The sequence below is a fragment of the Synchiropus splendidus genome, chromosome 14, assembly GCF_027744825.2.
Source record: "Synchiropus splendidus isolate RoL2022-P1 chromosome 14, RoL_Sspl_1.0, whole genome shotgun sequence".
NCBI lineage: Eukaryota > Metazoa > Chordata > Actinopteri > Syngnathiformes > Callionymidae > Synchiropus > Synchiropus splendidus.
In genome coordinates, this window is record NC_071347.1 from 1564648 (window position 1) to 1581089 (window position 16442).

The 16442-nt window shown below is 41.0% G+C and overlaps 1 protein-coding gene across 1 annotated transcript; it reads left to right on the top strand.

Annotated features, from left to right (window-relative positions):
• The first annotated feature begins 4156 nt into the window (after nucleotides 1–4156).
• Nucleotides 4157–15101, top strand: LOC128771297 (rhombotin-1-like). Its single transcript, XM_053886648.1, has 5 exons — nucleotides 4157–4390; nucleotides 5114–5327; nucleotides 11854–11979; nucleotides 12208–12321; nucleotides 14495–15101. The coding sequence occupies exons 1-4, from the start codon at nucleotides 4369–4371 to the stop codon at nucleotides 12311–12313; spliced, it is 468 nt and encodes a 155-aa protein (XP_053742623.1). The 5' UTR covers nucleotides 4157–4368; the 3' UTR covers nucleotides 12314–12321; nucleotides 14495–15101.
• Nucleotides 15102–16442: the final 1341 nt, after the last annotated feature.

Genomic DNA, 16442 nt, shown 5'->3' on the forward strand with positions numbered 1-16442 from the left:
TTGTGCTGTCTTCCAAAGCTGGCCCCAAATGCATCAAGGTCATTTTCTTTTATTTGTTTAGTGTTTTTTTATCAAACTTGTCGGCCAATGTTGGATTTGTTTTAACAGCCCCCCTCATAATCCCTCCACGTGATCATTGCATGCACCCAAAATTTGGGATGAAAGTAAATTCACCATAATTTGTACATTATGATGTCACCAGGAGTCGACTATATTGAATTACATAACTTATACACATGTTTATTGATCCATTGGGGATAGTCTTCCTCATCTCCCAAGCAACAGTGATGCTCGATGAGCCTAATAACTATTGTTTATGGTGAACACTGGTATTGCTTTCACCGCTATTTGCACTGTATTTCCTCCCGTGGCATCTACCGAGTGTGGTTTTCAAACTCTCTTTACTCCACAACTTTGATAGAAACACAGTCACAAAAGTTGCTCAGAAAAAAAGTTACAGCTGTCATCTTATGCCTTTGTAAAGAAGTAACTCCATGGCTTCATATTTGCAGCTTGGCATATTCAATGAGGAACTACTCTGTAAATCCTACTTTCCTGAGGGCCTATATTTCAAATGATGCAGTAGATTTTTTGAGTCCATCTGGAATCTTGGCAAACAAGAGGTTACAAGAGGTAACTCTGCCGACAGCACAACACTGAACCTGACAAAAAGAATATATATATATATATATATATATATATATATATATATATATACTGAGTATAGAACTACAGTGTACCGCAGTAAGTGTGTATTAAATAATGTGAATCTCGAAATCTTTTGTGACTAACTCACCTGCGCTTAACTGTATTCAGTCACACTCCATCCTCACAAAGATGGGGACAGAGCGAGCCACGCAGCGTAGCTTCAGGTCACTGATCTTATTTGGCCCCTCCATGGAGGAAGAATTGGTTTTGCCTCAGTTGAGGACAGCAGTGCGAACCAAGGGGGACAAGAGAAGAACTCGGAGAGACCCAATCAGGAAGGCCATCGATCAGCTCCCCTTAATCTCACAGCTGGTGAGCACATCCTCAGAAAGTTCTGCTGTCAGAAAGTTCTTCCATGGCAGAACTTAAATCTGCCTACAAATAGGTCTGAGGGACTCATTTTTACTGGAATGAGTTGAGAGGGAAACGTTTGCGGTCCTAAAAGTCGAGTGTGACTCAGGTATGGTGATGTTAAGAACAAACAAGCTGATCAGACCACGAGCGCTCTCCTAGACAAAGTCAGTATTTCTTGGAAAATTATCTGGTGTTGAATGATAAATGGCAAAGTGTGTGGATAAAAAAGATGTGACCTTGTCATTTAACACAAGTTGATTGTCTTTCTTTTCCAAAACAACAAAACGCTCACGGCATTGACAAGTGACCACAAGTTTAATAATCTTCCAGAGCCTGTGACCCTGACATTGTTCAAGACAAAAGCTGCTTCTGAAGCAAAACGTGACTCTGTCTCTGCCCTTTTCACTGGGAGGATGAGAGCAGAGCGAGCCGCGGCAGATGGCCAGAAGGAGCCTACTTCCTATGGCGGGTGTTAATTAGGGCACTAACCACAGCTCATCCTTAATGTCAACTGCAGACGGCTTCTTGTGCAATTAGCTTAATGACAGCCTCAGTCCAAGGCAGCCCGCCGCTGCGTTGCCCATGATTTACAGTCAGTGCAAGGAAAGGAGCCGTTTCCAGCGACACCAGACAGCAGAACAAGATTGTGCAGGTGAGAAACGATTGAATTAGACGCACTCATAATTGAGATAATGAGTCCCCATGTGACTGAGAAATGAAGAGGGAACCTGGAGCTTCACTTGCACCTCACCAGCGGATGAATGAGTCTGTGTCTGGTTAGCTGTCTCGACGGCCTATATGGCACCGGCCCAGAGGCAGGATCATGAGAGAAGAGTCGGCTGGTGGCGCTGGTTAATTAGCGTGACCTGATCCAGGCGCCGTGCTACAACAGCTGTTCATGCTGCAGTGTCTCATGAGCAGGATTTGGGTCTCTAGAATCTGCAGGTTTATTTACATGCCGCCCTCGATAGCCAAATAACTGTCATGTTCCAAAAGGTCAACATCAGTTCTTAATATCTGTAGTGAAATTAGGTCCCTGAGGCTGTTAAACTATTAATATCTAAATAATGTACTTCCATGCAAAGTGAGTGTTGATGATGCCACCCAACACAAGGTACATTTTTTACCACTAAGGTTCACTTTTGAAAGTTTTAGTTTGTTGTAAACCTGCAGAAGAGGAAAGAGAAGGAATTTCTCAACTCTAATGCAACAACCGAAAACAAGGCAACTTTTAGTAGAAGCATTAAATGAAGGTAAATAATTGTACAATGCAGTTGTACCTCGCTTTATGAGCGAAATCAACACATTAATTTTGTGTCGTTGAAAACGATTGGACGAGGTGGGGGACTCCACGTAGTTTTACCATGAGATGTAATGGGACGTTGGAAGTCCTATTTTCCAATCAGGAGGAGTGAGGCTGGCATGAGGGAGGCAGGGGAGGAAAAGAGAGGGAGGAAGACTATAATTTAGAAACATCTCCCACTATGAGCAAATCATCATAAGCACTATTGACTATTGCTGTATCACTTACTTCGATTCACAGAGCACTTTTCATATCACTAGATGCTTTCCTTATAGATGACTCTTTCCTTCTTTACTTCAACATGTTTCGTAGCATTCGTTACTTTCTTTTTAGGGGCATAGCTGCAATGCTTAATATTCATCACACTTAAAGACATTACACTACCACAGTAATCTGATGGAAGATTTGAAGTTGTTTGATTCCAAGATGGCGCAGACGAAGGCTGGCCTGGCATTATCGTGCATGTTATTTTGCCTGTTTTAGTGTTTTCACTGTGCATCTGCGTGTTCTCACACCCAGAATGAGTTGATTAATATCAGGTCTTTTACTACGCCTGGCTTATTACCTGCATTGTTGGTCTCAGTTTCAGAGTTAGAGCACTTTTTGGCTGGACAGAGGAGACTTAGGAGGAGAGGGAAACACACTGCTGTTCACTTGTTCACCTTCGTCGAAGTGGATCGCGTACACCCATTCCCGGGATATTCCTCTCCATTATATTATTCTCGCTCAGTAATAAGACGGATGAACTGGTGCTGATGTTGAGAAGGACAGAGACTTTTCCTCCTCTTATGTTTTGTGTTTCATGGAGACATGGTTGTGCAAACTAATCCTAGACAATGCACTTCACCTGGTGGGATTCCAGCTTCACCCTGCGGACCAAGTTCTGGAGCTCACGCCCCACAAAAACATAAGGTCCTCACAAGGGTTTTTATGAATAACTGGTCCCCACAAGTGAGGATAGGTCAGACACACACACATGGCTGTCTGTCCAATAAACAGACTGATACAACAAACCCTTAGGTAGATGAAATACAAGTTTTGTAATTTGTATTTTTTAACAACATTTATTTTAATTATTTATTGTTGCCAATTACTCTATTTCGAAATAATGATCCTAAAACAAACTTCCTCTTACAAAAACGGATGTTGATGTTGCATCCAGCCTTTGAGCCTAAATTCACTTTAAAGCAGAGATTGTACAATTGATAAGAATTTTGTTCTGCCCACACCATCGACAAGGTTTTAGCCCCTTGGGTCTGGACAGCACACGCTGCAACACATGGTCGTCATTTTACCAAGTTATGATCATTAATACATGCTGTGGCACATGTGAGGCAGGGGCCAACAAAAAAAAAAATAAAAAAAGGACATCATAATTACATGTTATGTTGATTCATTAATGCTGGTCAGTTAAAAGACACACAATAAGGGATACCTGAGCACACGCTCTCATGCACATGACCTGCGTCTCTCAACAGACTGACTGACAAGGCGCCTGAGAGATAATTGCTGTGCTTGGATTTGAACAGGCTCATTCTAAAACATCTCAGGCCCTGGCTGTTCGGGTGTGTGACTGGTGTATAATTGATTCAGAGTGGGAGGAGGCGCTTACTACCAGATCCGAGCATAATGACTTCAGATAATTAGCACGCAACATCGGAAAAGAAACTCTATTCGATTGTGGGAGTCTTTTCTTACTAAGAGAGCGAGCGAGAGAGAAGGGAGGAGGGAGGAGGGAGAATGAGGGGGAGGTCCGTGGAGGTGCAGGAGCTCATTTGTGAGGAACAGCCACAGTCGCGCATACAGACATGCTTGTGCTCTGACATCAGCTGAGATAAGACTGAGGCACATCCTTCGCTGCAGACTTGAAAACTCTGAGACGTGTTGTTTTTCCAAGCCATGTAGGAGACTCTACTTTTGACCAGTTTGTTTTTGGACTATGATCATCAACACCTGGGTTTGTTGAGCCGTGAACAACTGTCTACTGGGATTTGAGCAACAGGATGGTTCTGGATACAGAGGAGAGTGAGTATTGATGGCTCATGTAACTTGAGAGCACTGTTGAATGTGATGAAAGAAGTTAGAATTCCGAATCAAGTAATAACCCTGAGTGATTGTTGGCCACTGATGTGACAAAGCTGGAGAACCAAATAAATACATCCATGTTGTCCTGGATCTGGCCTGTGGCTTCCTCCCAGCATGGGAAAGATCCATTGGTTTACATATGGAAGGCCCTTTAACCATCTCAAATGTGAGGCTTCTGCATTTGGACAATATATAATTGACAGTTCTCTCACCCACCAAAACATGCAGAGGTTCATCAGTAGTATAATGTTGTACTGTATGTGTGTTTCTGTAAGTGCCCTCCAATGGACTTGCCCCAAGTGAGATATGGGGTGCAGCCCCATGAGCCCCCATAATAAGAAAGACAAAATGAATTTGATATCAATAGACAAACTATTTGGGAGCAGTACAAGTCTGCAGTCATAATGTTTTGATGCCAAACTCCTATATAAACAGTTGTTAAGTGAAAGCTGAACAACATCAGGGCAGTGGCTATGACATGGCTTAAGTGAATTAACTAAATGAAATAAATATTCATATGCAACAATAACCAAGATAGAATTCTATATTGCTGATATGTTGCCATCCAAGGTGAGTAACTAACTGTTCTATGTTTAAAATGTATGCTTAAATGTCATGATACAAAAGAGTTCTTGAGCTTTGGATTCTTTGTCTCCACTTTAGGTGTGTCTCTGGTGTCCCTCCAGTCCAGAGACAAGCCAAGAGGCTGCGCAGGCTGCAACGGTAGGATCCGAGATCGGTTCATGCTGCAGGCCATGGACAGGTACTGGCACGAGGACTGTCTCAAGTGTGCCTGCTGCGACTGCCGCCTGGGCAGGGTGGGCTCCACCCTCTACACCCGGTCCAACCTCATACTGTGCCGCAGGGACTATCTGAGGTAAGTGCCCTGGCTCATATTGGAAGATGTGAAATTACATTTGAAAACAGCGTTAGAGAGTTTGGCAACACAAAAGATCCTCTTGTTAAATGCTCAGATTTCAAAACATTCAAAACACTGACCACACCAAAGTTTTAATTCTGCCATCAAAATGGGATTTGGGAGGTAACTAACAAGAGATGACCGTTTTAGCTAATATACATAACTTGTAATCTTCTCCACCAATATCTTCCAATTCCATGGGGAATTGACCCAGGACGTCTGTGGACACATGGAAGATGGAAATATTTAACACTAATATAATAATAACACTTCAGTTTCCTTGAGAGGCCAAAGAGGCCAAACATGCTGCGTGTCCTTTATGTCTTCAAATTTACTTTTGACAATGAAAATACAATATTATTGTGATATTATATTAGCGAATAATGTGTTTGAATAGTTGAATCGCCCTGACCTGATTTTTTTCTTTCTGGAGGAGTAAGTTCCTCTCTGTTGAACAATGTTGTGTGTTTCCTAATGAGGTTTCCAGATGAATATGATGATGTGTGTTTCATCACTTGTAGCTACAATATAGTCATCACAAAGAACAGACAGAAAGTTTAAATGCAAGTGTCTCTGCAGCAACCAAAGTATGAAGATGATTTTATCAAAAAAGCTTTGGATGAAAGTATATATTGTTGTCAGGGTGTCATAGTAGTAGTAGTAGTCATGTCATTTTGAATGTTCGCTTCAGGTGTCGTAAATATTATTCGCCTGTTGCATCTGGTTGCACTGGGTGCTGCAGTTGCAAAACAATATGACAAGAAAGCCAAGAAACCAAATGTATGGGGCAACATGCTGTTGTTTTATGAGTGTTATGGCCTATTTCAAAATTGATTTTGTAGTCATAAGAACACAAAACTGTGAGACAATCTCACTCTGCATTTATTTTCCTCATAATCAATTGATTTGTAACATGATGGGCATATGGTCTCACAGACGTGAGTTTGGCTTGGTTATTGTTGTCTTAAGCGCAATGCTCCTCTCTACGTCACTGATCTGCAGCAGCACAACCTGCTGATGTCTCAGATGGACTACTCAGAACTACATGACATTTCTGAGCGTCAGGTCTAAATGTGGACTGCGCTACTTCTGCACTTCTGATAATGTGAGACTCCTCTGACATTTTCAAAACTTACCTTTTAGGGGTGTCATTTAGAACCATCTGCTGACTGCACAGTTGACTGACGACAAAATGATGAACCTAATGTGCGGTCAAGTGTGTTCTTACACTGGCTGTGAGGCGTTCCAAGGTGTATTGGTCCGGAATCCGGACTGCCAGTTGCTTGTTTTGGGGGCTGTTAGAAATCCAAACAACATGGGCACTGAGACTTAAATGATTACTTAAATAATGGTCCACAGGGCCAAGCTAACAAAATGGAACCACTATCAAACTATCCAAAAATGGTGAGGCAGAGGACCAGGAGGAGTGGTCAAGATCAAAGGAAGGGGGTCAAACGAATGTCTGGCTGTGAGTGTTTGTGCATAGAACCAGGTGTTGGTGGCTTCTGGAGAGATTAGTGGACCACAACACCAATACAATAGCATTCATTGTTTACCAGTTGAACTTATAGCCTCATTGTTTTTTTCCCCCACAATATGTTCTTGCACAATATTTGGGACAGAATTTGTCTCCACCTCCCCTCCTCAGTGAGGCGCTTGGTTTTACGACTGCTGGGCCACTAAGTGAGCCGTTAGACCCATAGATCACTGTCTGGCTGGCAGTTTGATAGTTAACCTGTTAGCATTTTAAAACATCTGATGACTTTATCTGTGTAGTTGGACATTGCTCTGTTCTGATTATAAATGATTGCTCTCAGAGCGCCATTGACTCATTGCATTATTTCACACATGCATTCTTTTATTCTCTGTATCAAGAGAGTGATCTCCAGTCACTCAATTTGATGTCTAATAGACAATTGTTTATTTTTTAGGTAAGTTTTGGGTATCTTTGAAATGTACCTGTTCACCTTCTTCCTTTAGAATGATACATTCTGTCATGCGTGTTTACTGTAAATGGTACAGTGTTATGATGTATCACATTTGTCAAGTCACAGTCTCTCCGTGCTGTGTTTCACAATTGGAACAGTTAATGGAAAGCTTTATGATGTCACCTCTTTGGAATGATCGTTGTTTGGTGATGAATGCATCAGCAGTGTCAGTCCTAACATGACAAATCAGTGGTGCATGTTCAGGTCACGCAGCTCAAATGAAAGTGATTGCGAGAGATCATGTTTGCGAGTCCAAAAAGTAAGACTAACAGGAAAGACATTCTTGGAAATGACTTCATCCTGCTGAAATGAATGTCATTTAACAATGTGCCTCCATTGTGTTCGGAGTGAAAGAACACGTCCATTATCCAGCATGAACCCTTTAAATGAAGATAAAACGCTCGGCCCACTTCTGCCGTGAGCATGTGACTCTGAGCAGTGGGTCTGAAACAGATTTGAAGGCAAATCTGGAAGGCACCGCTCATAAAGAGAGAAGCTGACGTCTTCCCCGAGAGTTCCACACCCGTGATTCTCTTGAAATAAGGACGTCTGGTGTCAGGTCAGCTGGAGAACTCCTGATATCTCAGCCACATTGCTGAACTCATGTGTTAGTCTCATGTACAATCCAGATGGATTTGCTTGGAGCTAAGTCTCTCATTAGCTGTGCTGCACTTTGGAGACCAAAACCCCTTTTGACAGTTAAATTGGCTCGATTGCCTCCTGTTTTCCTCATCATGAGGCTGTGGACCAAAAGCCTTTGAAGAGCAGGATTAAAACCATGTGATTTCTTTTAATTGGCCCATTAGTAGAGAATTAGCATTGAGCTGTGTAGCCTCATTAAGGGGAATGGAAAAAAAACCCACCAGGTGCCTGCTCAGGGCTCCAGCTCCTGGGATCTGAACATTGTGTTCATTAGCCCTTGTGCTTGGTCCCATATAGACTCAGATTATGTCTTTCATTTGCCGTCCCAGTCAGTGTTGGATATCTAGACGTTTCCTCCCAAAGCCGTGTCCTTCAGCTTCCCTCTCGTAGATGGTGGAAATCGTTCTTCACGGAGGTGAACGAGCTGTGAGGCGTTTATCATTGATTCAAACAGATTCTTTAGACAACGGCCGGACAAATGTCAAATGGCTCACCAGCTTTGGATGGTAATAACTTGACCTTTTGCCTTGTAAAGTGAGTGGAAAGATGTGAGTCAGAGCTTCAGTGACATTTTAATATTAGGGGATCTATTGGTCTCATGAGAATGATCATAGTTTTTGTACGATGATTTGAATGCAGAGCATCAAGTAAAAAGGAAGAGAAAAAAAGCCCTGAAAAAGCAGTCATGTTGCAGTGTCAAGCATAGCATTAGCGCAACACAACTAAAGTCTTAGTCGTGTATATCACAAACATACATTCACATGTTAATGATATGTGTATGTTTTAGGTTATATGTACTCATTACACTTGGCATATGTAACGTGAGCACAATGTGCATCTTCATTCTATGGAGGGATTGAAAAGGAGCAGAGAAAGGTAGATTGTCTTAATTTTTTTCTGCAAATTCCCTGCCATGTATACCTTCTAAATTTGTGTTAGTCATCGTTCTTCCTGTAACAAAAGGTTTCAATATGGGAACGGGACGAGGTACTGAGCTGAGCTACTCTCACTCATTTTCAGTCGTACATTTTCTAATCCAAATCATTTGGATGCTTCACTCCACCCCCATCACTTCCAATGACATAGGATCCTTAAAAAAAATTCTATGTCCAAATCTGTCACAAATACCGGAAGCATTCCTATAACGTCTTTGGTGGAGATACATATTGTGAAACCTAAAATGTCAATAATTCCCTCATATGCTTACTTCTTTAATGTTTCTCTTCTTCAGTTGTTAATTCATCATCTAAAGCCCCCACTCCTTTTTAACTCGTGCACAATTCTCGGTGGTGGACTGTTTCATGTCTTCAGTCATTGTCTCGTCCTTTGCTTCTGACCCTCCAGCAATATAGAGAGTGCTCTGCCCCTGTGAAGCGACCTACTGCTTCTTTGCATCGGTGGACAACCTGACCCTGATCCTGGTCTGCTTCTGACAACTTCTGAATGACCTTCCCTTTCCTGCTTGTGCTGGAAGGCCCACCGACCTATCCCACACAGTTCTCTGTCTCATGCTCCCCTGAGTTGTCGACTAAAATTCTACGATGTCACACTTGCAAAATATTTGTTGTGTGACCTTAAAACAGACATGGGTCCAAGTCACACATGTGCTAGTCTCAAGTAAGTCTCAAGTCTTAACCTTCAGTTCTCAAGTAAGTCCCAAGTCATTTTTTTTTTTTTGGGCAACTGAAGGCAAGTCAAATCATATATTACTGTATGTCAAGTCAAGTACAAGTTAAGTTACTTTCGTTATTTTACTGCACAGTTTCATCTTAATAAATTGAAAAGACAAGATATAGGTAATAATAATGGTAATGATAAAGGCAACCTAATCTAATCTTACCACTGATGTTACAAAACAGTAATAACGTATTTATTTATGGATTCCACTGCATATACAACCACTTCACTTTTCAATAGTGCGGGGTACAAAATCATACTCAACATCTGTCATCTTTCAGATGTCTCCCTAATCTGTGCCACTGAAACAAAAACATGAATGAGATTTAAGGCTTGTACAGACTATGACATACTACAGCAGAATGCATGGGTAACAAATGAGTTGGCTTTGTCACTGCCTGAACTGGAAGTTAGTTTCTTGGAATTTTTTATTTATTATTAAAATAGTCTACATTTAATTAAATTCATTTTAATCTGGAAATTGTATGTTTTTATCTGATACATTAGTGTTTTAATCCAGCATTATTAAATCAATAATCATTTTAAGCTCCTCCAACATATTTAACCTGTGCAATGCATTGCTTAAGATACATTACGGAGAGTATGGAAAACATTAGTCCTTACATGTATTTAACATAGATTTAAAAGGAGCAGGAGTGAGCACTTCTGCCCAGCTTTTAACTGGTGACAGAAATCCCCTTTATTTCATGTAGCATTTTAACAGATTTAATTCTATCTCCAAGCATATTTACTTATTTTGCTAACTTGAAAAAAAACGTTTATGTTGTGGTCTGATGTTTAGCAATACATTATAGAACAATTTTAAGATCATAGTCTCTTTTAGTCCATTTCAAACAATAGTTTGGAAACACATCTTTGCAAGTTTACTTTTTCAGCACTTGATTCGATTTTCATTGCAACCTGTAGCTCACATACTTCCATCATAATTTCTCAAAAACCCGCTTTTCATGCCTGGGATTTGTCTAGTCTTGTCCTGTCAGTTGAATTCAGTTTTCTTCCCTGAAGCCACACCTCCAGTGCTGGCGTTTCTCGTTGCCAATTGTAGCGAGCGTGAGCAAAGGGGAGGGACAAATGGCAGTTGTGTTTGAGTTGTGTTTCTGCCTAAGTCTCTAACCGTACCAGTCGGTTGATGGGACCTAAGATCAGAAAAAAAAATGAATGGAACAAGGAAATAAAAGTTATCTTCTGGTCCACTTTGCCTCATGCACTGGATCACACATGCGCTTATCTCAATTTAAATGATCAATAATAATGTGGACCCTGTATATCTTGTCCCGCCTGCTGTCTCTCACTCCAGAGCCTGCGATGAGCATTGTAGAGCACCTAAAGAAACTTTTGCTGCTGGTCAAAAAGCAGCAAAATGTATCACAGCATCAGAATGTATCTTTCAAATTCACAGGCATCATATGTGTGATCTATGGCATATGTCAATCTAGATCAGAAAATAACTTTTATCTCTCCATTGACTCCCATTCTTATGTTTTGTTAACTCCCATGAACACTATCAACACTATATAGTGATAGAACGTAGAAAAGTAAAAGGTGAAAGGGAAATTAACAGACACACCAAAATGAAAATTATTTCTGATAACTGAAAAGCTGAAAGAAGTATTATGACAATCATTTGTACCATTGTATTAATGGATATGCATGTGTGCTTCAGAAAAATCAATGCATTGCAATCACATAAAGCAGTATTCAACTTTCAATTCTGAAATTATGTATGTGGCACTGACATTTCAACAATGTACAACTGGGGTCACCAACATGGTGCCCACGGGCAGGTAGCCCACAGAGACCATGGGAGTAGCCCACAGGCCATTAAATAAATATAATAATATTTTTGTCTTGTAATGACCATCTCATTGTGTTTGATTTTGTGATTCCTTCTGTTTGTTACATGATTGGTAATTTTTGTGAAAAATCAGTAATGAGACATATTTTCGAGAGGAATGTCATCCATTACAATATGTATCAGAAGTGTTAACTGAACTGATGGTAGCCTTTCGAGTCACGCTGTGCCCTTGAAGTAACTGACCCTGATGCACAATATTAGATTAAAGGTTAAGTTTTCAAGCTTCAACCCACTCTTTGTGCACTTGCTGTGCAGTGCAGCCAAACTTCAGGTGTGTTTGTCGTCCCTGCTCCTTCTTCAGGCTCTTTGGGGTGACTGGCAACTGTGCCGCTTGCAGTAAGTTGATCCCGGCCTTTGAGATGGTGATGAGAGCCAGAGACAATGTCTACCATCTAGACTGCTTCGCCTGTCAACTCTGCCGCCAGAGGTAAGATTCGGGTGAAATTCGTGTGGTTCTCATTCACTGGACTCTGAGGGAGGTGCGCCCTGAAAACAGCACCAGCTGCCATGGTGAGCACCAACATGAAGTGGAATCACAGTGAGATGAGAACAAAAAGCTTGGTGGGGATTTGTACACATTCATCACTCGGATAGTTCATCCGTGCTGAAAACATGTCTGCTGGGAAACTCATCCACACGTTGGTTCTCTCCACAGATTTTGCGTAGGAGACAAGTTTTTCCTCAAGAACAACATGATTCTGTGCCAGCTGGACTATGAAGGAGCTCATCCTAATGGCAGTGCAGAAAAGCTGTATCACTGAGCGCTAAGGTTCGGACCCTGACACTTTGAATTATGAATTATCTAATGAGTGATGATGTGTCAAAATCACCTGCTCCCACCAGATCTGTAATCTCACCTCCATGCCTGAAAGCCAACACCAATATATCATGGAGAGAGTCTGAATAAGACTGAGGTTGAGAATGAGACTAACTGAACTATATATGCTGAAGGGGGCAAATTACAATTTTGGAAGTGGCATAAAAACGAATCCTTTGACTAGACTACGACTGCACGACATTGGAAAAACATTCATTCACAGGCATTGGGATGTTTGTTTTTGGCAATATATACTGCAATATCAACCCAGATGAACAATAATTGTCACCAGAAAACTTGATTAGTAATATTTAGAAAGAATTAGGTTGATTCTCACGAGTGGATCTCAAACAAATGGACACATTGTTATATGATACTATATAATACTAAAGTACAAAAGAATGTATTTTATTCACAAAACCCAACGTCGGAAAAAAAGTCAGAGAAAAAGTAATTAAAAATGATGAAAATGTCATAAATACATTTGAAATAATAAAAATAGTTGTGATTGTTAATGTTAATTCTGTTACCAGAGAGAGTGCTGGGAGATTGATTTCCCTTTATGCTACTCTGGACTTCCAATGAGTGTAGTAGTAGAAGTAGTTTTGAACAACAAAGTACTCACGTTCATCAAGTGTAGATTATTCAGGTATTACATTTATTATTGATTTAACTAAAATGTGTGATGTAGTCTGTAACCGAAACAACTGCAACCTGGGAGCATGCTATTTTGAAAAGCTACAGCATTTGTGGCCACAAACTGTGGAATAGACAGCCCACAGCCACTCACGTCAGGACGCTCCGGTTCGTCTCTGCAATGGAAAATTGGAGGCAAAACTACACTTAGTGTCAGACACTTATCATTTTATGCCAACTCTCATTGACTCTTTTGTAAAATTAAGCAAAGTAATATTCCAGTTCTTCCGTCGCTTTCAACTTCATTCACAACAGTGATATCAAATGTGATGGCTTAACAACAATATCGACTTGAAACCGAACATGAAACATGGAACACAGACACCATTGCCAAATGGACAAACTTAATTTTCCAATGATGATGTTCTTCCATGCAGCTGCTTTGGTGCTTTGGTGAGCATCTGCTGCCTTTCTGGCCAGATGGACTCTCGGTGATGAAGATGGATAATATTTAAAAGCTTGTCCAAGCATGCAGGGGTTTTGAGGCACCTCAGAAACATGCCCCAAAAGCTCCAACAGCCTCAGTGATCATGACAGAAGCAACTGTACAATTGCAGTTTGTAAAAGAGTCCGCACCGGGCACTTTTAACACGACTGCCTACACTTGATTCAGAGTTCATCCATTTCTATTTTGGACATAAAAATCCAAATACAGTCGAAGGCCACATAGTTGGATTCGATCTGCACTAATGTGAGTCGAGGTGCTAAATGTGCTGTCAGGTGTTTTCTATTCATGCTTAAGGTTGCTGGACACTCATGGCTTTGAACGTTTGATTGGATTTAAAGGCTGTTTTACCAACCAATCCTCCATGACTCAAATGGTGTTGTTGATTTTGGTTTTTGAAGAATCTGCCCATAGTTTTGCTGGTTTTGTAAACCTTTATTTTTACTTTTGCAAACTTGTCACCAACATGCAGGTCAAGGTGGTGAATCAAATGTTTATTTTTACGTCTTAGAGTAAGTTGCTTTAATGTAAGTGATGGGTGGAGAGGTTTCATGGAACAATGTATTTTTCAGAGCACAGTTTGTGGTGCTCTTGGTTTTAAAATGGTGTGGGTTTCATAGAAATAGTTGTTCAAATTCAAATATTATATAGGACACAGTCGCATCCAGTGGCCTCTAAAAATGTGGACCGCTTATGAAGGATCGCAGTCTGTCAATAGTGATATTACGGATCTGTGTTGTTACCTCATCAATTTGCTATTATATTGATTATATTAAAAACTATTGTATTTATTTATTTTACCTTGGCGACACAATGACCTCTGGTGGAGGAACAAGTGAAACCCTGAGTTAGTCCACAGTTGGCCCAGCAACATTACATTTATGAGCTCTCAACCTAATGTATTAGTTTGGACTGCAGGGGGAAAATATGGTGTGCTATGAAGAAAATGCTGTTGTCACAGAGAGCATTTTCTCTTCCCTACAGAAGATGACCCGGGTGGTTGTGACAGTGATCCAAATGGACTTGAAGTTTACAGCTGCCATCCTGAACTATATGCAGAAAATAAAGTATCAGGAAAAGGTCACGTCTCCCTGGGAGCTGCTTTCTGAACTTTGGATGACAGATTGCTGTACAGACATTACCGATTTCATGAACCAATTGAATGCAGAAAGACCAGCACTGTGGAATGGAAGGAAGCTTGCACAGAGATTGGATGTCATGTGACCCTTTTATCTGGGTTGACAATACTTTATTGGCCATTCCCTGAAGAGCATGCCACTGGTATCAAACGTGCCTTTGCTGGAGACTGCGTCCCAGGAGCACCACCGGATGAACAGGAACGTTAGAAGTCCTTGTTATTTTTCAAATTAATTTCGTAAAAATACCACTTTTTCATGTTCATTATTTTTTAAATTTACCTGCCAACATCCAAAAAACTACAAATAATCTTATTAACACAGCATTTTTTTGGGAAGTGGTGTGGACAAATGATGTTACCATACTACAGGTTAGGCCATATGTTTTCATGCTTAGAAACAGAAATATTTATTGTTGTACAACTGTTTTATTAAATAATGTCGTCTATATGATTAAACACGAACACATTTGAATTTTTGCCATTGTCATTTGTACCATTGTATCAATCAGCATAATTATGATTGGTGGCTGTTTTGTCAACACATCTTCAAGGCAAGGGGATCTCAGACATTAAACAAAATGCACAATACATTGGTGTTCAAAATTATCGCTTTTAAGACCGTCATATGCATTATGTTTTTGCAGGCGCTGTGAGGCTCAATTTGAGTATGAGGTTTGTTTCTAATACATGATAAACTAAACTGGGGAAAACTAATGATTTGGATTTCAGGTAACTACAGACCCCTGTGCTAGGATACGTAGCTAGCCTCAGAACAGAACACTTGACAAAAAACAAAAGATACCAGAGAAGACAGAGGAACCAAAGCATGATTAAGCATTTTATTGTTGTTCTAGGAATAGAAAGGATGGTGTCTTCTCTACCAGCAGCAGTCAGGTCGTCTGGATCCTGGCAGTGGAGTGTGCTGACTGCTGACAGGCAGGGGACTTGTAAACTGGGACCCGACTGACCTGAGGTGGACACAATAAGCCGCAGTGGAGCTTGCTGACATGCAACCATCTCCAGCAGCTCAGGTCTGAAGAGTAAGTCAGTTAGAGACACGATGAGCGGCTTCTTCTCTGCATTTGACAGTGAAGACAAGAGATTCTTGAAAAGTATCCCAAGGATGGGGAGAACCCGACTCATTTTCAGGACAGCTCTTCCCCAAGCTCTTGTAGCATTAGAGACTTTCTCTCCAATATTAGCTGGTCCATCACAGCACAAAGAAAAGCCATCTTATTACTGATTGATTTTTACTGAGCTACGCCATCCACATAACAAGCAGACCCAACGTGGTGGACCGGAGGCTCTACTGACACGCAGGATCAAGAATCAGATTTGTCCCAATTCTCCCTTTAATGTGAGGCCAACATGACTTGCAGTTTGGCCACTGATGACCTTCATGACAAATGAAGTCCTAATACTGCGGGTGCGAGTTTGATGTCAACGTGGCGTGCCACAGCAGCGAGGACGGACAACATCAGATACTCCTTACCAACATTGACATCCATCACACCAAGATACAGTAGTTTGTTCACTCACATTGTCTCTCTCAACTATGGCAAATGGAGCTACAGGTGTAGGTACCAAATCTGTCCCCTTACCAAATGTGTCCTACCTGTCGCGGGATGATGATGTCGCATCTGGCAGGTACGATAGCTTTTTTATGTTTTAATGAGCCATAGAAAATTGAGATAAAGGATTTGACACTTGGCACTTTCTACCACATGCCTAACATTCATTTCCACAAAATACGATGTTTGTCTTTGGATGGTTTGTGAATCTTATGTCCGTTCT